The sequence below is a fragment of the Cucurbita pepo genome, chromosome 6 (assembly GCF_057944985.1).
Source record: "Cucurbita pepo subsp. pepo isolate OVF chromosome 6, ASM5794498v1, whole genome shotgun sequence".
NCBI classification, from domain to species: Eukaryota; Viridiplantae; Streptophyta; class Magnoliopsida; order Cucurbitales; family Cucurbitaceae; genus Cucurbita; species Cucurbita pepo.
Window position 1 is genome coordinate 4356549 of NC_141803.1, and position 27306 is coordinate 4383854.

The 27306-nt window shown below is 38.5% G+C and overlaps 5 protein-coding genes across 6 annotated transcripts; 2 read left to right on the forward strand and 3 right to left on the reverse strand.

The window, feature by feature from the left end:
- The first annotated feature begins 741 nt into the window (after positions 1-741).
- On the forward strand, positions 742-6211 carry LOC111796616 (ultraviolet-B receptor UVR8). Of its 2 annotated transcripts, XM_023679321.2 has the most exons (7): positions 742-890; positions 2151-2837; positions 3346-3555; positions 4169-4279; positions 4926-5294; positions 5377-5484; positions 5685-6211. In XM_023679321.2, the coding sequence occupies exons 2-7, from the start codon at positions 2499-2501 to the stop codon at positions 6033-6035; spliced, it is 1488 nt and encodes a 495-aa protein (XP_023535089.1). In that variant the 5' UTR covers positions 742-890; positions 2151-2498; the 3' UTR covers positions 6036-6211. The 2 variants fall into 2 exon arrangements, with proteins under 2 accessions (XP_023535089.1, XP_086980982.1); XM_087124856.1 differs by lacking the exon at positions 3346-3555.
- Positions 6212-6515: 304 nt separating this feature from the next.
- Positions 6516-8944, reverse strand: LOC111796627 (CBS domain-containing protein CBSX5). Its single transcript, XM_023679341.2, has 2 exons — positions 8424-8944; positions 6516-8065 (listed from the first exon to the last, which is right to left on the reverse strand). Exons 1-2 carry the CDS (start codon positions 8780-8782, stop codon positions 7231-7233), a joined length of 1194 nt encoding a protein of 397 aa, XP_023535109.2. The 5' UTR covers positions 8783-8944; the 3' UTR covers positions 6516-7230.
- Positions 8945-11258: 2314 nt separating this feature from the next.
- On the forward strand, positions 11259-13392 carry LOC111796642 (stem-specific protein TSJT1). The gene is made up of 4 exons (XM_023679358.2): positions 11259-11576; positions 11754-11994; positions 12686-12806; positions 13063-13392. Exons 1-4 carry the CDS (start codon positions 11362-11364, stop codon positions 13251-13253), a joined length of 768 nt encoding a protein of 255 aa, XP_023535126.1. The 5' UTR covers positions 11259-11361; the 3' UTR covers positions 13254-13392.
- A 923-nt stretch (positions 13393-14315) lies between these two features.
- On the reverse strand, positions 14316-16734 carry LOC111796626 (protochlorophyllide reductase, chloroplastic). The gene is made up of 5 exons (XM_023679340.2): positions 16568-16734; positions 16399-16497; positions 15720-16251; positions 15284-15642; positions 14316-14643 (listed from the first exon to the last, which is right to left on the reverse strand). The coding sequence occupies exons 1-5, from the start codon at positions 16619-16621 to the stop codon at positions 14488-14490; spliced, it is 1200 nt and encodes a 399-aa protein (XP_023535108.1). The 5' UTR covers positions 16622-16734; the 3' UTR covers positions 14316-14487.
- Positions 16735-17853: 1119 nt separating this feature from the next.
- LOC111796591 (uncharacterized) lies at positions 17854-25334 on the reverse strand. Its single transcript, XM_023679281.2, has 7 exons — positions 23132-25334; positions 20863-20953; positions 20528-20685; positions 20388-20439; positions 20192-20274; positions 19059-19152; positions 17854-18830 (listed from the first exon to the last, which is right to left on the reverse strand). The coding sequence occupies exons 1-7, from the start codon at positions 24764-24766 to the stop codon at positions 18226-18228; spliced, it is 2718 nt and encodes a 905-aa protein (XP_023535049.1). The 5' UTR covers positions 24767-25334; the 3' UTR covers positions 17854-18225.
- Positions 25335-27306: the final 1972 nt, after the last annotated feature.

Consider the following 27306-nt stretch of genomic DNA (forward strand, 5'->3'; position numbering starts at 1 on the left):
CCTTTTCAGTGACTCAATCACAGATATTTTATAATAAAGTATGTATTGCTTGAAACAATTCTATGTTGGGTGACATTCTGAGAATTTTCCTAAAATGCATGTAAGTGAGGACAAAACATCCTTAAAAGACTCGAATTAAGAAAAATACTAAGACCATCGAGTGCTGCATTTAGATTCCACAAACTTCCATACATCGCACAATGTCAAGATTAAGAACATCGACGCCCAAATTTCTTTGTTCTTCTAGAACATTCTTGCATCTTAAGCTATAAAGTGATGTTGAGCTCTTTTCTTTCTAAAACATGCTTTAGCCATCAAGGAATATGACATAGTTTGAAAAACCCATCTTTTTTTTTTTTTAATATTTACATTAATTAATAATAATGCTAAAAATATTTTTATTGATTCAAAAAGTCAACATAGACCTTGAAATTAATGCATTAAATATACTATAAGATTTAATTTTAATTCATAAATTTTTAATATTGTCGTTGTCATTATATTTGACATTTTTTTTATTTTTTAAATTAAAAAATATCGAGAAAAATAATAGATTTCTTATTTACTAAGTTATACTAAATAATTATTTTAACTAATGGACCTAACTAATTTAAATACTAAACTATTTACATCATTAGGTCTATAAAATGATTTATATAAAATTTAAAAAATAATATTTAGAAATAAATATAAATATAATAATAATATATATATATATATATATATATATGAAGTGGAAAAGAGAAACTCGGGAGTAGATTCTGTCTCAAAATTGAAGCTTTCTGTTTATGTGCATATGGGAGGCAAGGCACTTCCTATTCTCTCCAGAAATCGAGGAGATTTTTGCACTTTCTTCTAAAAGTCGGAGCGCGGGAATCTCAATCCCCCAGGTTTTTCTTCCCCAATTTCTTTTTGCTTCTTCTAATTGATTCTGTATATACTCAGTCAGCAGATAGTGTTCTTCGTTCTAATTGTTGTTTAGTGTGTGTGTATCTACTTGATGTTGTTTGCGGAAAACGAGATCTGAATTGTTACGAAATCGATTTTAATCCTTAATGTCTGGCCGAAAATCGGAGGGTTTTGTTTGGAATGTTGGATGATATTTGACCGAAAATCTGGGTGGATTCTGGTTGTTTATTTGTCGGAGAAGGCCCAAATTCTCTCTCGTAATCAAGAATTCTGTGGTTGAAGCATTTCTTTTTGTTCAAATGTGTGGATGGAAGGGAAATTTAGGTTTCTTTCAGGAATCATGATTCACAGTTCTTAGTGGGTTTTCAATTTGACGTATGGGTGTGCTGATAGCTGAATTTGACGCGTTTTTAGCAGTTTTAATGTAAGCACGAGCTTCTTTTAGGGAACGAAGAGCTTTCCAGTGGTGATTCGTGTGAAAGTTGAGACTAATAAAGACACGGATGTTAGGTCCAACTCCAAAATTATGATAAGTGGTGCTTGGACTTTCAGTGACCTAAAAGAATTTGCGAATTACTCTTTATTTTATCAGACACATCGTCTAAATCCATTCATTTGTGTTTTGAAATTCCATCCACTAGAAATGAAGAAACAGAGTGTGTTATTTAGACAGGGAAAGAGCTTTAAGGAAAGTTCTGAGTTGTCGCCAATACACTTCCCTTCTCATTGCCTTTCCATTTATCATTGAAGCAATTGAATCTGAACTTTTCTGCAGAAAAGGGAGAGACCAGCACTTAAAAGGCTTTGTAATCATCACGCTCGCCGGCTCTCTCCCTCTTTCTGTCGACAAGAATCCAAAGTTGTCTCTTATAAACATTCCCTCTTATCCCCCTTTCATTTGTCACTGAAAAGCCTTGTAATAATCACTCCCGCCTCTGATTCCTGTATTAATCCTCAATTTGTTGCATGCTTGGTCGCGTTCCAGAAATTGTAATCATGAAGCCTCTTCTCTCATCAACATCGTTATTCATTTTCAAATTCATCCCTTTTCTTTTTGTCATTAACACTGGTTGTCTGAGCCAATTAATTATACTCATCTCGACTAACTTTAAGCATGAACCGTCTTTGACTATTAGGTTAACTTGAAATTTTTTAGTACTATTGACATGATATTTTGTCATTAACTTTGAGGTAATGTACTGCCTTCTAATTGATTCAACTGGCTTTGTTGATTTTTGCAGGAAGAGAAATTGCATTTCTTCAAATTTGGGATAACTTGTTGGGGTGTCAATTCGTTCCATCTGATGATTTGTTTCCAACCACTGTACTCATTACGGCTGAAATTCTTTTCAAGAACGCCTTTTTCATACTCAATTTCCCATATTTTCCTCCCTTCTGATGCGTTCTTTATATGTTGCTTTAATTGCTTGAGATTTCGCCTAAAAATTTGACAACCCTCACGTTGGCCGTAATTGGACATCTTTCAGCGTCTCTATAATTAGCTGGGAATCAGTTTTACCTGTGTTTCAGGGTGATTTTTATTTGAGATTTCATTCAAGCTTGGAAAGTCATAAATTTGAACTGAAAATATGGCCAAATGGCTTCATTCAACTTCATTTGCGGATTTGCCTTCGCATTTGATCTTAGAAGTTCTAACGTCTGGTAGGCTTAATGCTCGTGATCTTGTTTGCTTGGAGTTGACTTGCAAGATGTTAGGAGGGAGCCATGAGCTGTACCCTCTCAAGTTTCGGTCATTAGTTGATTTTGCGGCATTTCAATTATGTATTTCACACAGCATTTATTCCGGAATGGGAGGGGAATCCCAAAAACAACTCTTTGACCGCTGTCAAGGGAAGTGGAAACGGATTCTTAGGTTCTTGCAATTGGTGGAGAAATCTTCCAACATCGTTGAGACCTCAGAAGGCAATGTATATTTTCTCCTAGAACTATATTGCTTTTCTTTTAGTTCCATGAGTTTTCTTGAATTTTGCATATTTACATGAAGGAATCATTTACTATCTTCCGGATCAGTTATTCTGGACATTTTTTTTTTCTCAATATCCAGATATTTTTTAGGCTTTGAAATTGAATCAGTACATATTTGAGAAATATAGGTGAATCTAGCTTTTGCACTTCGACAAGATGATGACGTGATTGTGTAGTTGATTGTTTGTCTCTCGAGTTGACTTTCTTAGTCATTCTTTCGCCATCAATATTTTCACATATATGAGTTCTCATTGTGGCTACATTGATGCTTTTCAATCAAGATCGTAAACCATAAAATACTGCAGCGGCTTGCTCCCTGATTTAATTAAAATGTTAGAATTGTCATATCAGTGATACTGATTTCATAGATTATGTTTTTTGTGGATTCTTTTTGATACCTATGATTATTCCAAGAGAATTTGAAGTTATTTCCTATTTATCTTATATCAGATGCAGATTGCAACTGGAAGATATCATACATTACTGATCAGTAATGCATCAGTATATTCTTGTGGTTCCAGCTTATGTGGTGTTCTTGGTCATGGCTTTGTGACCACACAATGTGTAACATTTACTCGAATTAACTTTCCACCTTCTATATACGTTGAGCAAGTTTCTGCTTCTCACAATCACGCTGCTTTTGTCACACGGTCAGGACAGGTCAACAATTGAATCTTATATTGTTTGATTTGCTATATACTGTTTCCACTTCTGCTTGGTACAGATTTTGTACTGTAGTCTTTTTTTCCTATTCATATGTGGATGTTTCTTTTAATATCTTACTAATCCCAAATAGACCATATACTTAACTGTCGGAATTGATCTATTGATTTGGTCAGTGAATATAAGAAAAGTTGATGCTTATGATTTCCTGTATTTATAGAATTTTGACAGTCTTTTTGCTTATTTAATCTCTAATTCAGCTGTTGGTTTTAATTATTTGTAAGTACCATGTTGGAAATTGCCGCTGATTTTGATGACTCGTCTTCCAAATTCTACTTTCTCATCTTATAAATCATAATGAACTTTAGATAGCTATATTGAATCTCCAAACTTTGCTTGAATCTGTGGACTTAATTTTTATGATTCTAATTCCTACTTCATAGTGTATAGACTGTGCCCTACTAGTAGATGAAAGTAACAGGTGTTTGCAGATCGTTGTTAACTAGATCTTTTTGCAATAGTTATTTTTGTCACTCTGTAGTTCATGGTTTCATGGATGTCACTCTCAATTACGGTTTTGGGTAATCATATTGCTCGTCTCCATCTATAGGTTTTCACATGTGGAGATAATGCATCATTTTGTTGTGGGCACAGAGATACAAGCTGTCGAATCTTTAGACCTAAACTTGTTGAAGCATTAGATAAAATTCCTTGCAAGCAGGTAAAATGCTTCTAATCTCTGTTTAAGTTGTCAAATATGTATTGTGCTTCCATGATTTGTTTGAATTTCATATGTAATTACAATCTCTGTTTAAGTTGTCAAATACTGTTAGACCAAGTAACCTGCCTACTTTTAAGAGGAATGTAATCAAATTAAATCTTCAGTGAGGCCCGAGCTCCTAATTTGTTTCCCCCTTTGCGATACCTCATGGATCGTCGAGAGATTCTAAACCGGTTGAATACACCATCAATACGACCCAAAAGCCTCAAAGACTAGCCTATAAAAGTGTTCTGTTCAACTGTATAACTTTCAAACGAGTAATTTTAAAACATATGATGTTGAAAAGAGTAATAAATCTAGAGAAAGTGAAAGCAGGAAAAGCGATGAGAGAATGACAGCAAAAGATTAACGTGCTAAGAGAATTACAGGCTGAAGATAGAACTGGATGGAGTTAACCAGTTGACAACTGCGTGCCTTACTATACATGCATTCCTTTTTTGAGCGGAAACACATTCATTGATGGAATAAAGTATTACAAAAGAAGGGAACTCAAGCCGTAGATGCCTCCATAAACATGTATTCATGCTTGGTTGTCGTTCTTAAACTGATAAACTTACTGGTAACTATGGCTGTAAATTTTCTTCAGGTCTCTGTGGGCCATAACTTCTCAGTGTTTTTAACAAGACAAGGCCAGGTCTATACGTGCGGAGCAAACACATATGGTCAGCTTGGCCATGGTGATACTCTCGAGGGACCCACTCCGAAGATTGTTCAACGGCTTGTGGAAATCGGATCTGTAATTCAGATCTCTGCTGGTCCAAGCTATGTATTAGCCGTAGTCAATGATGGGAGAGTATACTCTTTTGGGTCAGGATCAAATTTCTGCCTTGGCCATGGAGAGCAGCACAATGAATTCCAGCCTCGTGTCCTACAGACATTTAGATTGAAGGATATTCATGTTGTTTCTGTCTCTGCTGGTGACGAGCATGCAGTGGCATTAGATTCAAATGGATTTGTTAGTTCCCAAACTGATTTTATTTTAGGCTAATCATTGCAAGAGCTGTTATGACATCGATTTCGGTGATTTCTCGTTACAGGTATATACTTGGGGAAAAGGCTACTGTGGTGCACTGGGCCATGGAGATGAGATTGATAAGACTATTCCTCAACCCCTGAACAGCCTCAAGAACCACCTTGCAGTGCAGGTCTGGATCATCCATCACCAAACTAAAACTGTTTAGCTTTCTTGTATGATTCCTCATTGCTTCCTTTTGTGCCTCTTTTTGCAATAGTAGATGAATTAACTCGTAGCACAGGCTTGAAATATTAGATGCCGCATATCTTACATAATCCGTGTTATACGATCGCATTATCGAGGGCTTGTTTGATAATGTTTTTGTTTCAGGTATGTGCAAGGAAGAGAAAAACTTTTGTGCTGGTTGACACTGGTATTGTTTATGGTTTTGGGTGGATGGGGTTTGGAAGCCTTGGATTTCCAGACAGAGGAGTATCTGACAAAGTCTTGACACCTCGAAGCCTCGACAGCTTAAGAGCTCACCGTGTTTCTCAAATCAGCACCGGGTTGTATCACACTGTCGTGGTTACTGAACAAGGAAAAATCTTCGGCTTCGGAGATAATGAACGAGCACAACTGGGGCATGAATCTCTGAGGGGCTGCCTTGAACCCACTGAAATCTTTATCCAGAATTTGGAGGATGAGAGTACTGCTTCAGAATCTGAGAGTAGTAACCTTTAGCTGTTATCTTCACTTTAGATATTTGTAACTTTATCTTCGATGTTAACATTTCAATAATCATTGTCAAAATTTATTCTATCATTGCAGCAGATTTGCAGTATATTCACTGTACTATAAACATTGTATGAAAAATAGTATTAATATGGCTATATAAAGGTCTATCTAGCATTGCTTTTTGTTTTGAGGTGTGGAATCATTGTCATTTTGTATTTGCCTAAAGACAATTAGGAGGAACTTTGTAAGAGAGACTTTCCGTGAGTGTGAGAGATACACTTTAACACTTGAGTTAAGTGTTAAAGTGATTGGCTATCACCTATGGATGTAAGAAATTTCTTCTCTCTGAGCCACGTAAATCTTCTCTCTAATGGGTATATGAGTGTGATCGATCTTGCTTCTGCTACAACAATTGGGTATCAAAACTTTTTTGGTTGTAGCATTACGGTACAACATACTCTCCTTATTCAAAATTTAAATGTTAGCTTTACGGTAAATAAAATCCTTCAATTGTTTATAAGGTCTCTGAGTGAACAAAACTTGACCAGTTTCCAATTACAGTCAACTTCACATTATATGTACAAAAAAGGAAAGATAAATTTTGACTTTCCATTACACATCGAAGAATCACTTCATGATCACAAGGAAGATCCAAATCTGATATGCTCACCAGTAGCTGAGCAGAGAAGGAGGATGACAGATGAACAGATGAACAGAAGAACTGAATCTTGGTACTTCAGTCCAAATGACAGACAAGTACACCAATATTCAAATGATATGTAAGACTTCTAAAACTCTTGATCTCTCATGAGCTGTCATCCAATCTCAGGAAAATGGCTACTTTTTATCTTCACCGATCCACTTTTACAATACTCAAGATTTTGTTGGACTTAATTAATCATGGTAGTTCATCATTGGCTAAAACTAAAAAGCATTAAACAGGCAAAAAGTACCTTCGCTAGAAGCTCCATGTCTGCATACTCTGTTCTTGAGCTTTGAACACATGGCTGAAACATGTAGATCCCAAAAGTTAATAGACAAACAAAATATCACAAACGACACAGACCTAATTGATTTTAGTGACCCAAAATGTCTCAATTTGGCAACACTGCCTTGGACTTCTGAGTGCTTTTATTCATTAGACAAGGGATGTTATGGTCGGGGAAAGGGACAAAATTTCTAAGCCAAAAGGCTTGAAAGTCTACTCAGTCGTCTCTAGATGTTCTCTGAAAACTTTTAACATATCAAGGAATGTGACAATTCCAATCAGACTGCAGTCGTCTTCAATAACCCAAACGTAGTTCACCCTGTGTGCGATTGCCTGGATCATAACAGCTATCAAGGAGCTTCTTGGATGACAAACTATGGCTTCGGCGTGACGAGTGATCCGTGCCGAGTAGCTCGATGATCTCCTACACTTCCTCGAGTTTGGAGATGGCGAGAACTCCTCATCAGATGAAGAAGTGAAAGATAAAGACCCAGTTGAGGATGGTGAATTAGTGAATTCCTCGAGCCTTCCTTCCAAATTGCTCTCTTTCAGCCTAGCCTTCACCACTTTAACAAGGTCCTCCGGAGGCCCCCCACGGTCAATGTAAGTCATCAGGTCCCCGGACGACAAGGTCATAATTGCAGCTGCAACGGCCTTGTCGCAACCGGCAAGGGCAAAGGGCGAGATCTCACCAATCAGAATTCCCTCGTCATCGACAACTGCAACAGAGGTTTGGTTGGCGATGCAGCAGGAAATGGCTCCAATGGCAGAGGATGCAGGGGAGTGGTAGTTTACTGATAAAGCATCGGTGCAGATGACACCAAGGCTGTCAAGGGAGAGGGCAGCAATGGGGGAAAAAAGGCCAATTGAGTTGAGAAGATATCTGATAATATCTTCCTGAGTCAGCCAGCAGAATTCGCGGCCGCCATGGATGACATTTGTGGGGGTTTTGGGATGTTTTCTTCTTGAATTGCTTCCTAGCCTAGTCTTGATTGGGACAACTAGATTTTGAGCACCTTGGAGAACCAGATCAATGGCCTCTAACAGGCTGGAACATGAACATAGAGACTTCAATTAACTTTATACAGAACTCTATTATTCTCTGTCTGAATTCATAATCATCGTAAAAGACAGCAAAGAAAAAGGAAAGCTATTTGTGAAAGGCAATTTTCTGATGAAGAGCAAACAAAAAAACAAACAATCCAAAACAGTTCAAAAAAAAGTTGTGCAGCGCCCAGCTCAGATCAGTAACTAACAAAACTTCAGACATCCAATTAAAGAATATCAATATCTAACTCATACATCGTTAACAGTTTTCTAAAAGACCAATCAATTAAAGAAACTATTTGAAACAATCCCTAAAAGACAAAATAGAGATCCAAAATTCATCAAATTCATTTTCATACCTAGCAGACGGCTCCAAATGCATCACGATTCCAGGAATTTGAGGCAAAATCTCAGAGACAGAAGCTTGCAATGCAGCCGCAGGGGACAACAAATTCTCGTCCCTAAATAGATAGAAAATCACATCCACCATACACAGCTTCCCGACACATCGGCAGCACTCAAACTCGCCGTCTCCAACACCACCACCGCCGCAACCGCTCGTCGCGAAACGGCAATCCCAGACGCTAACGAAGTAATCGTTAGAGAATTGCAGAGCGAGCAAGGCGTCGGCGACGGTTGCGGACAAGGACAGTGGCCTCAGCGCTGGTTTACCGAGACAGAGGTCAGAAACGTCATGCGAAAACAAGCTCACTGCCATACAAACGCTAAAAGCGAAGAGTATGAAAACTCCTACGGACAAATGTATGTCGGAGAAAGGCGGAAGGGTGGAGGTCGGCGGTGGCCAGCAACGGTGGAAGATCGGAGAAACGGGGGAAGAAGATGAAGATGGAGAAGTAGAGAAATGAAGAAATGGAACATTTATAATGAGAGAGTTGAAGGAAACTGAAAAAAGGGTATTATGAAATGTACGGTATCAACTGGGGCCCACATCCCTTTCCTTTTTTTAATTTTTTTTTATGTTTTTTTTCTAATTATTAATTATAAATAAGTTTTAAATGTTTTAACATTTAAATTAATTTATAATATTTATGTGTTCATTTAAATTAATAATTTTTTTAAAAAATACCAATTAATATATATATATATTATTTATTAAATCATTCAATTTATAGACATATTAATATATTGATGTAAAGGGAATGAAAATAAATTTGAGAGTTATTTATTTATTTTTGAGGCAAAAATGATTTAGGAATATTTTTATTATAATTATTAAATTATAACTATGAAAGAAAAAAAATTGTAGAAAGGCATTAATTAATTTATTATTTCATTTTGATTTTAACGTAAATAGAAGGATAATCGTTTTATTTTATTTTATTTTATTTTATTTCAATTTTCCTTATTTAAGAGGCTTCTTTTGTTCGTTAGCTTTTTAGCTTTTTAAAGAGAGATGTTCATTTAATTCACGGGGTCGAGATTTGCCTCGAGGCAAAGATTTTCGGTTTAGACAGATAGTGTAAGAGAAAGTGAAGAGATATTTCTCTCAATCAGATAAATGGGGTTGAAGCCCGGGATTATATTCTTCGTCTTTATTCCAGCTTGGAAGAGAAACTTTTTAAGTTTCATTTCCAAGTTCATATATTTCCAAGTTTTATTTTTATTTATTTGATTTATGTAATAACAAATATTTTTTACATTTGAATTAGTTTTTTTTTTTTTTTAATTGGATTAAAAATTACTTTATCAAATTTTGTTATTATAATTTGGACGTAAATTAATTTTATATTTTGTTTCCTTCGAGATGAAATAATTTTATAAACAAATAATAATTTACAACGAGATGTTCGAATCCAATTTCTAATAACGAGTGAATCAACACTCATTAATAATTTATATTAAAAAATAAATGTATACGTTCAAAATTCTTTAAAATAACTATTTTTTCAAAAGAATAATAAACGGAAAAAAATTTCTGCGAGATCGGGACGGAGAAGGCTTTCCCTTCCATGTACCCTCTCCATCCTGTGTCATCGCTAATAAATTCTAAAGAGTCCGAATATCGATAAAAATTAAATAATATTTCAGATAATACAAATTGATATGAATGGAAAGTTTCAAAATTACTCAAAAGTATTAAATTATTATGAATTTATGGTTAAGATTTATATAGCTCCGAGGGTAATTTGAAACTCAAACACTCAATATAATGGGCCAAGTTTTGTAGCCCATACGAGAGGTTTTAGCATTATTAGAGCCTGGGCTGTCTTCAGGCCCATTTTAACTGAGACCATCACAACAACAAAAAGCCCAAATGAGAATGGTCCCGGATGTATCAATTACGGGTGTACATGGTCCGGGTTAGGTTGGGTTGAGGGATTTTTTTGACCCAACCCAAAAGTTCGGGTTGGTTGGATTGGTAACCTAACCCAACCCAAAACTTTTCACGACCCAACCCTCTATAATTATTCAATAAAAAGTAAAAAAAAATAAATTCAGTAAAAAATAATAAGGAACGAAAATTCTAATCTATTAACGTAGTTCAACATTGTCATAAAACTATAGACAACTAAATAAAAATATTAAAAAAATAAAAGTATATATAAATTTTGATATGATAATGTTGCAACTAAATATTAAAAAAATAAAAAAAAATATATAAATTGAAATATGATAATGTTAGCAAGAAATAGGTAATAAATATAGTTAAAGTCGAACCCGAGCGTGGGTCTCATTAGACCGACCAAAGCATCACTCTTGCAAACCCATTAATATTGAAAAATTCTTAACATACTTTATATATTTATTTGGATCAGGTCGCTCGGGTCAATCCAAGGGTTTTGTCCTACGAACCCGAACCGATTCAATTTAGATTAAAAAAAATGAACTTAATCCTATCCGAAATGCTAATCCAACCCAACCCAACTCTTATAATTTGAGTTGAGTTGGTCCGGATTGTCGAGTTGAATGTACATCCCTAGTATCAATCATACGGCGTAAAAGCCCAAATCTGACTTCAGTCAAACCAGGATTTGTGACTTGACAAAATTTTCTCTCTTTTTTTCTTTATTGAAAAAAAGATAGCTCGAGATGCACTCAATCATATCATTGTTTTTTATTGTAGTTTAGAAAGGGAGATAAGGTCTCATTGGAAAACGTGAACCTTATCCCATCCCATCACACGCTAAAATCCACGCCCACAGTAATTACAAAACATTGCCTTTCCATCTTAAGCCCTTTGTGTGTCTTTTGGTTTCTATATAAGGCACATTCTTGTTGAGCTTCTCTCCTTCTCTGCTCAGTTTGGATGAACCAGGGAGTTCCATATTCTTGAACATGTTGGCCATTTTCCACAAGACTTTCGCACACCCACCTGAGGAACTTAACAGCCCTGCCTCTTTCAGTGGCTCTAAGACTCCTAAGCTTCCTGAAGAAACACTCAAGGACTTTCTAGCTCGTCACCCTCCCAACACTTTCTCTGTCAACTTCGGTCAGGCGGCTGTTCTTGCTTATGTTCCTCCTGATGGACGACCTTTTTCTCCTCATCAGAGGTAAGGATTCTGTACCAATTAAGCAGCTTAAGGTTGTTTTATTGGATTTGATATCAGATGATGTTGTTTCATTAATGTTCATAACCTTTAAATAGGATACAACTTACCAAACTAACCCATCAACTTCAATTCCTAAGTTTGTTCTTATTATTTGATTTTGAGAGGGTGAATTTGCAGGCTGTTCTGTGGGTTTGATGAGATATACTGTCTGTTCTTGGGGAGTTTGAACAATCTATGTGCACTCAACAAGCAATATGGTCTATCAAAAGGCTCGAACGAGGCCATGTTTTTGATCGAGGCCTATAGGACACTTAGGGACAGAGGTCCTTACCCAGCTGATCAGGTCCTTAAGGAGCTTGATGGCAGCTTTGCTTTTGTTGTTTATGATAGCAGGGTTGGTGCTGTTTTTGCTGCCTTGGTACTCTCTCTATTTCTCTTTCTATCTTATATCTTCCTCGTAAAATAGTCGATTTGGTATCACGTTGGCAAAATATTAGAAGAGTAATGTGATGTCCCACGTTGATTGGGGAGGAGAACAAACTACCATTTATATAAGGGTGTGGAAACCTTCCCCTAGCAGACGCGTTTTAAAGCCTTGAGGGAAAGCCCAAAAATGACAATATCTGCTAGCGGTGGATCTGGGCTGTTATAAATGATATCAGAGCCAAACACCGGACGATGTGCCAGCGTTCTCACTGTTTCCCGAAGGGGGTAGACACTAGGCGGTGTGCCGGTAAGGACGCTGGACCCCAAAGGGGTGGATTTGGGGGCAGTCCCACATTGATTGGAGGAAGGAAAGAGTACCAGCGAGGACGCTGGGCCCCGAAGGAGGGTGGATTGTAATATCCCACATTAGTTGGGGAGGAGAACAAACCACCATTTATAAGGGTGTGGAAACCTTCCCCTAGTAGACGTGTTTTAAACCCTTGAGGGGAAGTCCGAAAGGGAAAGTCCAAAAAGAACAATATATGCTAGCCTATACGAAGAACACATAATTAGTGGCCTTGGTGTTTCTTGGTTGTTATTTTCCTTCAATTTCCTAGTTTTTTCTCAACCACTTTCACACAATTATATGGTTCTTCTTCATGGCTGACACTTAACCAAACCAGGGTGCCGATGGAGGAGTGAAGCTCTATTGGGGAATCACAGCAGATGGGTCAGTAGTGATATCAGATGATGTGGATGTCATTAAAGAAGGCTGTGCTAAATCATATGCACCCTTCCCAACTGGTAATGCATGATTCACAAACAGGGTAAGAGAAAATTTGCACTTAACCTACACGGGTTCCAATTGGTTGATTTAGGGAGAAAGATAATATCCTCTCTGTTCTTGAATCAACAAATTGCCCACCGTGTATGTCAGATGCGATTTTCCTTGTCCAATTTGTGCATCAACACACTCATTTAACAACAATGTTCTTGATTAATCAAGGGAAGTTTGGAAAGATTGTGTAAATTGAGAAAGAAATTTGAATGAATTGAGCAGGATGCATGTTCCACAGTGAAGGAGGGCTAATGAGTTTTGAGCATCCAATGAACAAGATGAAGGCAATGCCGAGAATCGACAGTGAAGGTGCCATGTGTGGAGCTAATTTCAAGGTTGATGTGTACACAAGGGTCAACAGCATTCCAAGGCGAGGCAGTGAAGCTAATTGGGCTGAATGGGGCACAGACTAGGCATTACATCTCTGTCTGTGCCTGCTATTCCAACAATTCCCTGTTCTAAGTTCCAATGGCTTGTAATTTTAGACTGTAAAATTTTCTTACCTACACAAAGTAAGCTTCTTCGTATGTAAATAAACAAATAAGTTCATTACTTCTCGAGGATAGTTTCAGGTAAAATCATTTCATCAAACACTTAGCGGGCACTACAGCATTTATATTCCTTGCAATCGAATCTATAAACAAACAAGTTCATTACTTCTCGAGGATAGTTTCAGGTAAAATCATTTCATCAAACACTTAGCGGGTACAACAACATTTATATTCCTTGCAATCGAATCTATAAACAAATAAGTTCATTATTTCTCGAGGATAGTTTCAGATAAAATCATTTCATCAAACACTTAGCGGGCATTACAACATGTATATTCATTGCAATCGAATCTAAAGTAAAACCAGCGCAATTCAGTACTCTCTTCCGATGATTAACGCAAATATCATCCAAATCATAATTCCAAAACACTCATAAGCTCGAAAGATCAAAATAATATATGAGGGAATGGAGTTCGAAAGTTTCTGACCTTCGAAAATAGGCGAAAGGAGTTTGATTCCAGTTTGTTCTTCGGAAATCGAGGAATATGATGATACCTCAATCAAAACGCCGATATCTAACCATTCATAAATATTAATCATTAATCAAATTACGGAAATTCAACGAGAAATTACGGAACATAGATATGAAACAGCTCAAATAGCATCAGGAAGAAATGGCCAACCATTTACATATAGATATTTTATAAAATATATATATATATATATGTGATTTACCAAATGAAAGTACAAAGGGCTGTTGAGAGAGACATGAGATAGAGTGTGTAGGTTTGGCTTTTGTTTTAGTAGGTGCTTCACTATCAAAGCGTTCTAGAACTAGGTCTCATTTGAGTACTACGAGCCATCTACCCATGACGTATTTAACCTACTCGCACGGTTCATCGGTTTCACCTAGGCCACAAATACAATGAATGAGACTGAACTACTGAACCTCTCTAAGTCGAATTTCAAGTCGAATTTCACTACTTGTTTGAAACTTTGCAAGTTTTATTAAGGACTAAACTTGAGTCAACCAACTACTTTTACAACAGGAATTTTGTTTACACAGCACATCATCAAAGTTACAAACTCCCGCAACTCACAATGAGCTTCAGTTTTAGCAACGAAAGGCCATCACAGGGACTTCAGGCTTCAGATTTTAAGCCAAACCAACAAGTTTCTCACTCAGTTCCCACACTCTGCGAGCTTTCTCTGCATCACTTGCCTCCTGAGACAGCTGGTTCTCGAATGAAGCCGAGTTCTTGTTCCAGCTCCAATACACACCTGATTTTGTCAAGCTCGGCTCGCTCACAACCTGCATTACAAGCAAGCAATCAGATTCTTGAATGAATATTTTGTTAGGAACTACGAATCTCCACAATGGTATGATATTGTCCACTTTAAATATAAGCTCTCAGGCTTTACTTTTGGTTTTCCCAAAAGGTCTCGTTCCAATGAAGATGTATTCCTTATTTATTCCCTTAATTAGCCAATGTGGGACTCCCTCCCAACAATCCTCCCCTCGAACAAAGTACACCATAGAACCTCCCCTAAGGCCTATGGAGCCCTCAAACGGCCTCCCTTTAATCGAGACTCTACTCCTTTTCTCTGGAGTCCTCGAATAAAGTACACCCTTTGTTCGACATTTGAGTCACTTTTGACTACATCTTACAACTTCTTTGTTCGACATTTAAGGATTTTATTGACATGACTAAGTTAGGCATGACTCTAATACCATGTTAGGAATTACAAACCTCCACAATGGTATGATATTGTCTACTTTGAGCATAAGCTCTCGTCGCTTTACTTTTGATTTCTCCAAAAAGCCTCATACCAATGGAAATATATTCCTTACTTATAAACCCATGATCAACCCCTATGTAGGACTTCTCTCTCAACAATCCTCAACATATTTGACGTAATTTTCATTGCCTATGGTGAAGTTTTTAAGTTACCTGAGCCAGTCTTTTTCCTGATTCTTCTTCTGAAACATAGCCCTTGGTGATGAACTTTTGGAATGGAGGGAAAAGTATTCTGAACAAGGGAATGTGCTCTCTGAACAGACCAGTTGTAGCAATGCAGCCTGGGTAGAGGGAAGCAAATGTGATGCCAGTTTCCTCATGGTACCGCCTATGGAACTCTTGCATAGTGAGCATGTTGCACACTTTGCTGTCCTTGTATGCCTTGGCACCATCAAACTCACCGCCATCGATCATCGACGAGCTATTTAGCCCGCTTAGTCCACCAGCAAGTCCCCTGAGGTCTCCAAGGTTGGCCTTAGGAGGAACATTTCCAGCCAAGGTATTAGTATTCCCTGATCATAAAAGCAAAATTCAGCAAACCCACAAGGCAATTACGAGGCTGAGAACAACCATGAACCATAGAATGTACCGGTTATTGATCCAACAATGATGAGTCTTTTTGAGGGGTAATCAGATTTGTTCAAATCCTCCAACAACAACCGGGAGAGGAGGAAGTGACCAAGATGGTTAGTTCCAACACTAAGTTCAAAACCTTCAGCAGTGAAGGTAGGCTCTTTAGCAGTTGGGAGGTAAACAGCAGCATTGCACACCAGCACATCAAGTGGCCGGCCCGACTGCCTGAAGTTATCGACAAACTGTCGGACGCTGTCGAGCGAGGCAAGGTCTAAATGCATAACAGTGTAGTTTTCCTTGCTAATGCCAGCAGATTTGGCAGCTCTTTCAGCCTTGAGAAAGTCCCTGCAAGCCATAATAACATGCCATTTTCCAGTTTCAGCCAGAGCCTTAGCTGTGGCTAAACCCAACCCAGAAGAGGCTCCAGTGATCACAACACTGCCCTTTCTAAGAGTTTTCTTCCCATCTGGAGCAGCTTTGTTAACTTCTGGAGCTATGGTAGCAGTTGTCTGAGCCCTGATTGCACCAATCTGCTGGTTCAATTCTCTCTGGCATTTTGTCAAACAGCTAACGTTCACCACAAACTTAGCAGGAATTAAAGCTAAACCAAATCAAACCATCTCAACAACATGCAATTCTCACAGCATTTCCAACGGAAGAACATGAAAGAAAACAAAATTAGAAACACCCACTACCTTACACCTCAATGTAGATGAACTGAATTCAGATTTGAGATGATCCGATAATGAAATCCCAAACAAACTAGAATCCTTCAAGGATACACTACATTTCCCCTGCAAGAAAACCCACATGCATGTCAAAACAAAACGAACCCAACCCAGATTCAAGAAAAAAGAGACGAACCTCTTTGGGAACAGAGAGAGCAGGGGAAACCAAAGAAGCAGCTTGGAGCGCCATTATAGCAAAAACCAACCAGGGAGCTCAAACCTGATGCTTGGAAAGCTGAATTACAGTAAGCATTGGAAAGATAATATCTAGAGAGTGTATATATAGGGAGAAAGATCAGAAGGCGTTGAGCCATTGCTTACAAAAAAGAATCACGGTTTCAAGATATCAAAAAACAGAGGATAAGATAATTGGTTAAGTGTGGGCTTCTTCCCTGTCAATTTGTGGCAACCAATCAGAATTCGGGAAGTGGATTTCCTAAGATATTTTAAAAAAAAAAAGAAATAAAGGAATTGGATCTTCATTTTATGGGTTGATTGGGTTGTTACATGATGTCCCACGTTGGTTCGAGAGGAGAACAAACCACCATTTATAAGGGCGTGGAAATCTTCCCGTAGTAGACACGTTTTAAAGTCTTGAGGGGAAGCCCAAAAAGGACAATATGTGGGCCGTTACAAATGATATCAGAGACAGACACCTGACGATGTGCCAGCCTTCTCGCCCTTCCCTAAAGTGGGTAGAGAGGCGGCCTTCCCCAAAGTGGGTAGAGAGGCGGTGTGCCAGTAAGAACACTGGCCCCAAAGTGGGTGGATTTGTGGGCGGTCCCACATCAATTGGAGGAAGAAAAGAGCGCGCCAGCGAGGACACTGGGCCTCGAAGGGGGTGGATTGTGATGTCCCAATTTGGTTGGGGAGGAGAACAAACCTAAAGCCTTGGGGGAAGCCCGAGAAAGCCCAAAAAGAACCATATCTGCTAACGGTCAAATTGGTTGGGGAGGAGAACAAACCTAAAGCCTTGAGGGGAAGCCCGGGAAAACCCAGAAAGGACAATATCCGCTAACGGTGATCTGGGTCATTACATCTACCCTATCAATTTACAAGCATGGATTTTGTTTTTAGATTTTTTTGAAAATTCTAAAAAAAAAATCGTTTAAATATTATAATTAGAGTCTACTCCAATATTATATTGAAAATATATTTACATTAACTGGGGCAAAGATCGAGAATATGATCCCGTCCCTGACCCCATTTATCTAACGGAAAAAAAATATTCCTCATTTCCGCTCCCATTCACTACCTCAATAGAAAATCCATTCCTCGTTCAAGATGGGTCCTCACAGACCCCGACTCCACAAGTAAAATGGACATCTTTAGTTCAAACTAAATTTAAAATTTTAATTTTATCGAGCATATAAAATAACCATTTCATTAAAAAAAAAAAAAAAAAAAAAAAAAAAAAAAAAAAAAAAAAACCTTTTTTCCTCTCTTTTCAATTCACTAAGTGCTCAAAACTCTACAATTCCCGTTTACAGAACTTACATCAATCACCTGTTGCTAAACCCATAAGTGTAAATTTTGTATCAGTTTTTCCCTTCACAAATCTATACTTTTTTCCCACCGGACATGCTCGTCGGTGTCGGTGTCGGTGTCGGTATCGCCGACGAGCACAAGCATAGGGTAACAAGGAACTTGATTCTGCTATAACATTACAAATCTCACCCAACATCTCTGTTTCTGTACATATATATTCCAATCAGTGGGGAGGAAATGAATCTATGGCAAATGGCAATGGTTAGGGGCTGGTTTTTAAGAGGCTTCCATTTGCATTTCACCTCTTTAGATCTTAACTGCTAATCCAAAATTTTGGAACGTTCTGATTTCGCCTCGAAGACCTGCAGTTACGATCACCATACCCCATCCCGGCGACCCTTCGAACATTCCATGGCCAATGTCCAAACTGGAATGAGGACTACGGTTAATCTGAGTGTTCGGAACGAGCTTTTCCTCCGGCCGAGTTGCTGCAATTCTGTCGAAGAAGTAGCTGTTGGTTGCACTTGAAAGAGTTCCATGAAGAGGGCTGTTTGTGCAACCAGATGCTAATAGTGAATCCTCACTGCCATTTTCTACCTCCACAGGTGAAGGGGGATGGTTAGCGGACGAGACTTCGTCGAGATGATTTTCAATCACATTGTCGTAATCTCCGTAAAAATCGTCATGAAGTCCCCATATGTCGCCCGTTCCAGGCCAAGGAATAGCCACAGAGACATCCTGACAGTGGAAATGCTCGTATGATCGAACCACTGTCACTCCTTTGCTCCTACTAGGTCGAGAATCAGCTTCGTGCTTCCATATGTACACATGAGAATCCTCACTGGCTGATATCACATACCTGCCGTTCGCCGAAAGGCAGGCCGAGATTTGGCTGTTCGTATTTCGGAACCCTGTTACCAACTTAACACTCTTAAATAGTGATCCAAGCATGGGAGATAAGAAAATTTAAGCAGCAGAGAAACTCGACTTCGAAGGTTATCAATCAAATCCCGAAGTTACTACCATGTTTAAAAAATACATATTAAAGCGCCTCGTGCACAATCCAATACGACTAGCTCATCAATATAAGCCACGGACTTTATAGGAAGAATAAAAGATAAACTTCAATTCAACCATACCTTTAAATCTCTGGACCAAATCAACTCCATCGACCAATCGGATGCGCGAATCTGCAGACGTAATGAGCACTTCTGTAGAACTTCCTGGAGCAAACTGTGAATTGGAAATGATCAGAAGTTCAGGAATTCATGTGGTTTGGTTGAGTCTAGGGGTAGCAACAATGCCTTTCGATTCGGCAAAATAGAAGCAAAAAATGTAACCGCTCAAGCCCACCGCTAGCAGATATTGTCCTTTTTGGGGTTTCCTTTATGTATGGGCTTCCCTCTCAAGGTTTTAAAACACGTCCACGAGGGAGAGGTTTCCACACCCTTATATGAAATGCTTCGTTTCCCGCTCCAACAGATGTGGGATCTCACAATCCAACCCCCTTGGGGCCCAACATCCTCTAGTGTATGACTCTGATACCATTTGAACCAGCTCAAGCCCACCGCTAGCAGATATTGTCTTCTTTGAACTTTCCCTTCTGGGCTTCTCCCTCAAGGTTTTAAAACGCGTCCACTAGAGAGAGGTTTCCACACCCTTATAAGAAATATTTCGTTTCCCTCTCCAACAGATGTGGGATCTCACAATCCACCCCCTTGGAGGCTCAGCATCCTCACTGGCAAACCGCCCAGTGTCTGGCTTTGATACCATTACCCAAGCCCACCGCTAGCAGATATTGTCCTCTTTGGACTTTCTCTTTTGAGTTTCCACTCAAGGTTTTAAAACGCATTCACTAGGGAGAGGTTTTCACACCTTATAAGAAATGCTTTGTTTCCCTCTCCAACAGATGTGGGATCTCACAATCCACCCCCCCTTGGGAGCCCAACGTCCTTGCCGACACACTGCCCAGCGTCTGGCTCTGATACCATTTGTAAGAGCCCAATCCCACGCTAGCAGATATTGTCCTCTTTGGGCTTTCTCTTGAGGTTTTCCACACTCTTATAAGGAATGCTTAGTTTCCCTCTCCAACAAATGTGGGATCTCACAATCCACCCCCTTGGGGCTCAGCGTCCTCGCTAACACGCCGCCCAATGTCTGGCTCTGATACCATTTTAAAACCTCGAGGGGAAGCCCGAAAGGGAAAGTCCAAAGATGATAATATCTGCTAAAGCTGTTACAAAAAATCACTGAAATAAACCCATCAAATTACCTGGAATCCAGTTATTTTCTTGTGACTAGATTTTCTCTTCTTGTTCTGCAGATTTATCTCATTTTTTTGCTGCATCTTGTTCTCTGGTAAAAAAAAAATGAAGAACACAGGCAGTCAAATAGCATTCACACACAGGTACTGTTGAGCAAAATAGAAGAGGAAAGATGAATGGTTCTACAGAGAGAGTATAATATACCATAAGTACTGTACAATCGGCAGCTTCCCTTGTAAGAACCAACCAATGCACCCTTTAACAGTGAGGAAAAACAACATTTTGAGCAATAAATAGGACTAAAGATTCATATAGCAACAAGCCAAAGTTATGAACTATTCAACCTTGCCATCAGGTGTATAGCAAGCAGCGGTCACCATCTCATGCAAGTCGCTCCAATCAACGACTTGACGATCTGGGATACTCCATATACGAACTTTAGCGTCTAATGATCCACTAATGAAGTATCGATCGTCGATAGGATTGAACTGGATGCAAGTTACTGCAGCAGGGTACATGTTAGAAACAAACTTGCTATTAGCTGTAAGACAGTTCAAGGATCAAATTATTCCGGGTTTTGTTTGCTATGTTATCGTCTTAGACTAACGAATTATCACCATTTTTGAGCAAATTTGACACAGTTTTACCAGAGAAAGCTAGAAAAAGGAAGTGAACTTACCATAATCACTGTGAGAAAAGATTTTGAGACAGGAATTGCTTGACAAGTGCCAGAGCCGTACAGTTTTGTCCATTGAAGATGAGAGCAAATGCTGGTAAAATAAAAGCAAAGAGGAAACTTTCAGCAAACAAAAAGTAATATCATACAACATCCTAATTTCCATACAATTAGGCGACGCCACGAATAGGGAATGCTATCGTTATCACGGCCATTTTCGTCGTCCCGTCCTGTTACATCCTAGATCTACTTTCCTAGAATTTCAGGCGTCTCATGGCATGTTATGATTCAATAATCTCTGGTTCCATTAGTATCTGCCCTTACTGATGGCTCGTAGATGAAAACGAAATGGATCTGGAGTAGTGACAACAATTAAGGGATTTGAGCTAAGAAAATGGTTCAAAACTACAAGGTGTGGCATAGCATGCGCCCTCCAAAAGATGCTTCGCTTCCCGTTCATTGCGCCCTATGATGCGCCTACACGTGCATTTCAAAGCTCTGCAGTGGAAGATGCAGCCTCTAACTATCTACGGTTACAATACTTGGGAATAAAACAATCTCATCCAAAGTAAACCGAAATAGGCATCGTAATAAAAACTAGCTATTGCACACATTATGACAAACTATAACTTTGAGTTTCAAAATAGACGTTCACGGATTTTCAACACGCTTAAAAAGAATGGCGATGGAAAGATGTTTCCACAGCTCTAATCATCAATGAGAAAGTATGTCCCAGCAAAAGTTCCAACATTGATCATCAAATTAAGGAAGAATTCAAGAAATGAGAGCAATGGTAGATCTCACATTGGTTGGAGAGGAGAACGAAGCATGCCTTATAAGGGTGTAGAAACCTCTACCTAGTAGACACGTTTTAAAAACCATGAGGCTGACGGCAATACGTAACGGGCCAAAGCGGATAATATCTGTTAGCAGTGGGCTTGGGCTGTTACAGCAATACGAACATATTTTTTCTTCATATATAGGTCCTCCCATATTCAGTCCAACTTAGAGAGAAGCGACATACAAAGCATTATCATCAAGCTATTGATCCTCACCCACTTAAATAAGGTATTAGCCAAAAGAAGAAGCGACATACGAGTTCATTTTGAGTTCACGAAAACATAAAGATATTCATATTAAAAATCTTAGTAGAACAGCTCGTTTTTTGTTCGAAGCTATAGTAATCAGTCCCATAGGTATCTAAAAACGCCATGGAGGAGACATTCATGGCCTGACCAAAATGCATCCTTTCCAAACTTGCTCAAGTAATTTTGTACCATAAAGATCTGTATCTTTCAAAATCTCCAAAGCCATTTATATATAAAGGCCACATTCTTACATCTAAGGCTTCCTACAACGAAGGCCCGTTAACCATCTTTAAGTTCATAAGAAACACTCCCGAACACCACATATTACCAAATGGCCTTTTCTAAAGTTAGACGCTAAGAATCTATCAGCACAAAACATGTCTTTGTCGTTTTTTGTAACAACCCAAGCTCACCGCTAACAAACATTGTCCTCTTTGGGCTTTCTCTTATAGGCTTCCCCTCAAGGTTTTAAAACGTGTCTACTAAGGAGAAGTTTCCGCACCCTTATAAGGAATGCTTCGTTCCTCTCTCCAACCGACGTGGGATCTCACGTTTTTCCTCCCACTTTCAAACTATCACACACATCACTCATCCAAATCATCAAGTTGATTCTATGAGCCTCATCGGGATATACTTTCTTGAAGTTGTTTTCTCTTGTTTCGTGTAGTCTATTTTCATGGTGGGCTTGCCTTGTTAGAACACTATTTCGTCGTGATATACTTATAGCATTTACCAGTTATCCAAAACAGTCCACGAAAACAAATTCGAAACAATAGTGAAAAAAGTGTCGTTTATAATAGCTCTCAAACAGTCCAAATGCTTTCTCTTCCAAGAAAGTTAGAAGAAATAGGTACAAAGTGTGTCGAACGTCTATCTCTAAAATATCGGCCCGTTTTAAACACAAAAAAAAGTTGAAACACGAAACAACATTAGCTACCATCAATAAATCGAGCAACGTAGTTTCAAATGGAACAATCTTCACCACGTTGGCATTTTCGAAAGCTCAGGAACTAAACTTGTGACTTAACCCGTAATAGATTATACAAATGTAAAACTAAGTTGAATTCCTTCTCTAATCAACATAGAGTTTAAGCCTTAAATATAACGTAATATCCACAAGAATTAGTATGTCAACAAAACATCGAAAATACGAAACATGAATAGGTATTCAAATACAAACTAACCTGAGATTTGGACCAAGATAGGTCGAGCACGACATCGAGATGCCCCTGGAATGAACAGAAAGGTTTTTCTGAAAGCCCAAATACAGTGTCCGGCACTATAATTTGTTCCAAGCTCACTGATTTCCGGCTAATGGAAGATCTCCCTCTTCTCTTTTTCTCATGATAGCTATCCACATTTGGAGATAATGAAGTTGGCTCGGGCGACTCGTTAGCTGCAAATAAGAAACTCAAATTCCCTTCTTCTGGTTTCTCCATCAGTAGTTCGCCCTTTTTCTCCGACTCAATGACCTGCCAAACGTGAATGATACGGTCCTCTCCTGCGCTTGCAAGGTACTTCCCATCCAAACTAAACTTAATGGTCCATATTGAGCCAGTGTGAGCCTGTATCTCTTGGCTCTTGTAGAGTGCAGACAATTCTTTACTTGATTTTCCATACTGCCTAACTCTTACTCTCTCTGGTCCATGAAAGGAAACATCCTGGCTATCATCTGTTGCAGAGCTCGACCTTCGTCCACCCTTCTCAGACGATGTATCCCTCTCGTCACTGCTACGTCTCTCCTTTTGACCCTTCACCGTGCCAGCGACACTCTTTATACCCTTAAACCAGCCTCCTTTCTTTTTCAACTTCGAACTACTACCGATATCCCCATTCACGTTTAAATCGATGTTTTCGTCACAACCATCCTCCACAATCTGCCTTCGCATCAGTTCTTGAACAATAGGTGAATGGCCAACACATTTATCAAACTCCTCCATGGTCAACTGTTTCCCAGTGCCCACTTCCTTCAGCTTGTTCCACATTCCATCTTCAGTAATCTCATTCAGAACAAACTCCTTCCCATTGTCAAGATCTTTGATAGTACAGACTTTCTCATTGACCTTTTCACTAGTAGAACAATGCGAATCCTCGCTAACCTGTCGTTGATTCACGCCGTTCTGGGACATCGACGATGGATCAGGATCGGAATTGGTACTCACAATCAAGGAATCACTTCGAATCTCATCCACCCATCTACTGTTTTTCCCAGATGGCGGCTTGTGCTGTGAAGCAGCTAAAGCAACCAATGGAACTCCCTCGCTCTTACAGCTTTGGGACTTAACGACTACAGGATTATAGCTATTTGCAAATGAAGTGATGGTTTCATTGACAGAATGAAATGAAAAAATTGAAGGAGAATTAATGGACGACGAATAATTACACTGGTTATTAGTATCGCTGCCGGAAGCTGATTTCGAGCGGATGATTGCAGTGGGCTGCTGTTGTTGACTACTCAAAGAATCCGACGACACCGATCGACCAAAATCTCCAACACCCATTTCACTATGATCCAATTCCAAGGTCGTATTAGCTCGTGAGAGAGAAGGGTCACCGCTAAGACCCATTTCTTGAAGAAGACGGCGCCGGCGCTCCAACACAGAGGCGGGCTCGGAGATCCAAATATCATAGTCGGAAACCGCCATAGGGAATTTGGGTACCGGAAAAGGGTGCTCGGAATCATAATTAGGGGAGTTTCCATTTGAATCTCCATCGTCATCGGAATTGGAAGTGGAACAAGAACTTGAGGAAGCAATGCGATCAAGGGACTCGTAAAAACACTCTTCGTCGTCGTTTTCGTCCACGAATTTGTTCATCATTCAAAGGGCATTGCCATCTCAATGGAAAATGCCCCAAAAAACGATCGGATCAGAGATGGGGTTCGCTAAATACCGTCGCTAGTGAAGAATCAAACAATGAACCCTTCAAAGGAAATGGGTATTCCCCAATAAGAACAACGAACACAGATACAAAAAGGGGAAGACAGAGGAATTTAAAGGGATCGGAGAAGGAAGAATATGTAAAGATTTAAGGTTCGTTAATCAGATCCAACAAAAGAGCAAGAGAAAGGAGAAGGGAACGAAGCCCTATGCTGGGGTTGTGCAAAAGAGTTGGATTTTGCGCTGTCTGTGTTTATAACAAAACCCAGAAACCAACACTCACACAGAGAAAGAGAAACAGAGCACAGAGAGAAAGAGAGAGAGAGAGAGAGAGAGAGAAGCTTGGATTCTGCCAATGGAAAAATGTGGGATTCAGCAACAAAAAACTGGTCTATGAACAACTGGGTATGTGAAAAAAACCCATAAATTTAGAATTAAAAATCAAGAACATGGAACAGAGTTTAACAATTTTACAGGCAATTAGAATTTTGTTCATTAAAACTAAAAAGGATAATCATAATAGCAATGGAAGAATTCAAGATGTCACTCCCCAACAGTTTTACTGTGTACTAAACCAACCAAGCAAGAGCTTCATTTTTGTTTTCTTTTATTGAACCCCAAAAATAATTCGTTCACCTCAGTTCGTTCGTTAACATTTTACCTTCAGTCCAAACTCTTTGTTAGCAAATTTTCGTTACAATTGTGTTTAAAACATAACCGACAGAATTAAATTCATTCTCGTGTTTATGTTTTAACCTAAATTGTTAACCAAAACATAACCAAACCAGCAGAAACCCTGAAATCGAAAAACGAACTAGTATAAACCCTGAAAGTGAAAATTAAACTAGTATAGACCCTGAAACCGAAAATCGAACTAGTATAAATCCTGAAATAAAAAATCGAACTATCAGAAACCCTGAAACAGAAAATCGAACTAGTATAATCCCTGAAAGTGAAAATTGAACTAGTATAAACCTTGAAACCGAAAATCGAACTATTAGAAACTCTGAAACCGAAAATCGAACTAGTATAAACCCTAAAAGTGAAAATTGAACTAGTATAAACCCTGAAATAAAAAATCGAACTAGTATAAACGTTGAAATAAAAAATCGAACTATCAAAAACCCTGAAACAGAAAATTGAACTAGTATAAACCATGAAAGTGAAAATTGAACTAGTATAAACCTTGAAATAGAAAATCGAACTAGTATAAACGTTGAAATAAAAAATCGAACTATCAGAAACCCTGAAACAGAAAATCGAACTAGTATAAACCCTAAAAGTGAAAATTGAACTAGTATAAACCCTGAAACTGAAAACCGATCTAGTATAAACCCTGAAATAACAAATCGAACTATCAGAAACCCTGAAACAGAAAATCAAATAAAACCCTAAAATCGAAAATTGAACTAGTATAAACTTTACAACCGAAAATCGAACTAGTATAAACTCTAAAATCAAAAATTGAACTAGCAGAAATTCTGTTACATCGAGCAATCATCGACTGTATATATATAATAATGAACGTTAACTTGAACATGGTTCAAATAGTTAAAGCAAATACTTTCGATCGAGAGGTTAAAAGTTTGAAACGGTTCGGGCGTAAATTTAACTTTTAATACGTGGAGGGAGGTAAATGGGCTTTTGGAAGCCCAAGAAAAGGTAAAGCTGGAAAGGGCACAAATGTAGAACTAAATATGGTGAACTAGTTACTGTAATCCCAACCGTCCTCAAGCTGTCCAGCCCATTACTGGTAACTGAAGATGACACCCCAAGGCTTTAACTCCATTAGGGATTATCTCATCACTCCTTCCCTTCAAAATCAACCAATCTTCTAATTACCAATACATCCAAAACAAGAATCGAACTATCGAGAATTTCAAAATTTTCGTCAAGTTTTGTCTATCGTTCAACGTGGCAGAAACCCTGAAATAAAAAAACGAACTAGTAGAAATCCTGAAATCGAAAATCGAACTAACAGAAAATCAAACTAGTACAGACCCTGAAATCGAAAATCGAACTAGTAAAAACCCTAAAATCGAAAATCGAATTAACAGAAAATAAAACTAGTAAAGACCCTGAAATCGAAAATCGAACTAGTAGAAACCCTAAAATCAAAAATTGAACTAGTAGAAACCCTAAAATCGAAAATCGAACTAACAGAAAATCAAACTAATAGAAACCCTGAAATCGAAAATCAACTAACAGAAAATCAAACTAGTAGAGACCCTAAAATCGAAAACCGAACTAGTAGAAACCCTAAAATCAAAAATCGAACTAACAGAAAATCAAATGAGTAAAGACCCTGAAATCGAAAATCGAACTAACAGAAAATCAAACTAGTAAAGACCCTAAAATCGAAAATTCAACTAACAAAAAATCAAACTAGTAGAGGCCCTAAAATAAAAAATCGAACTAGTAGAAACCCTAAAATCAAAAATCGAACTAACTGAAAATCAAACTAGTAAAGACCCTGAAAT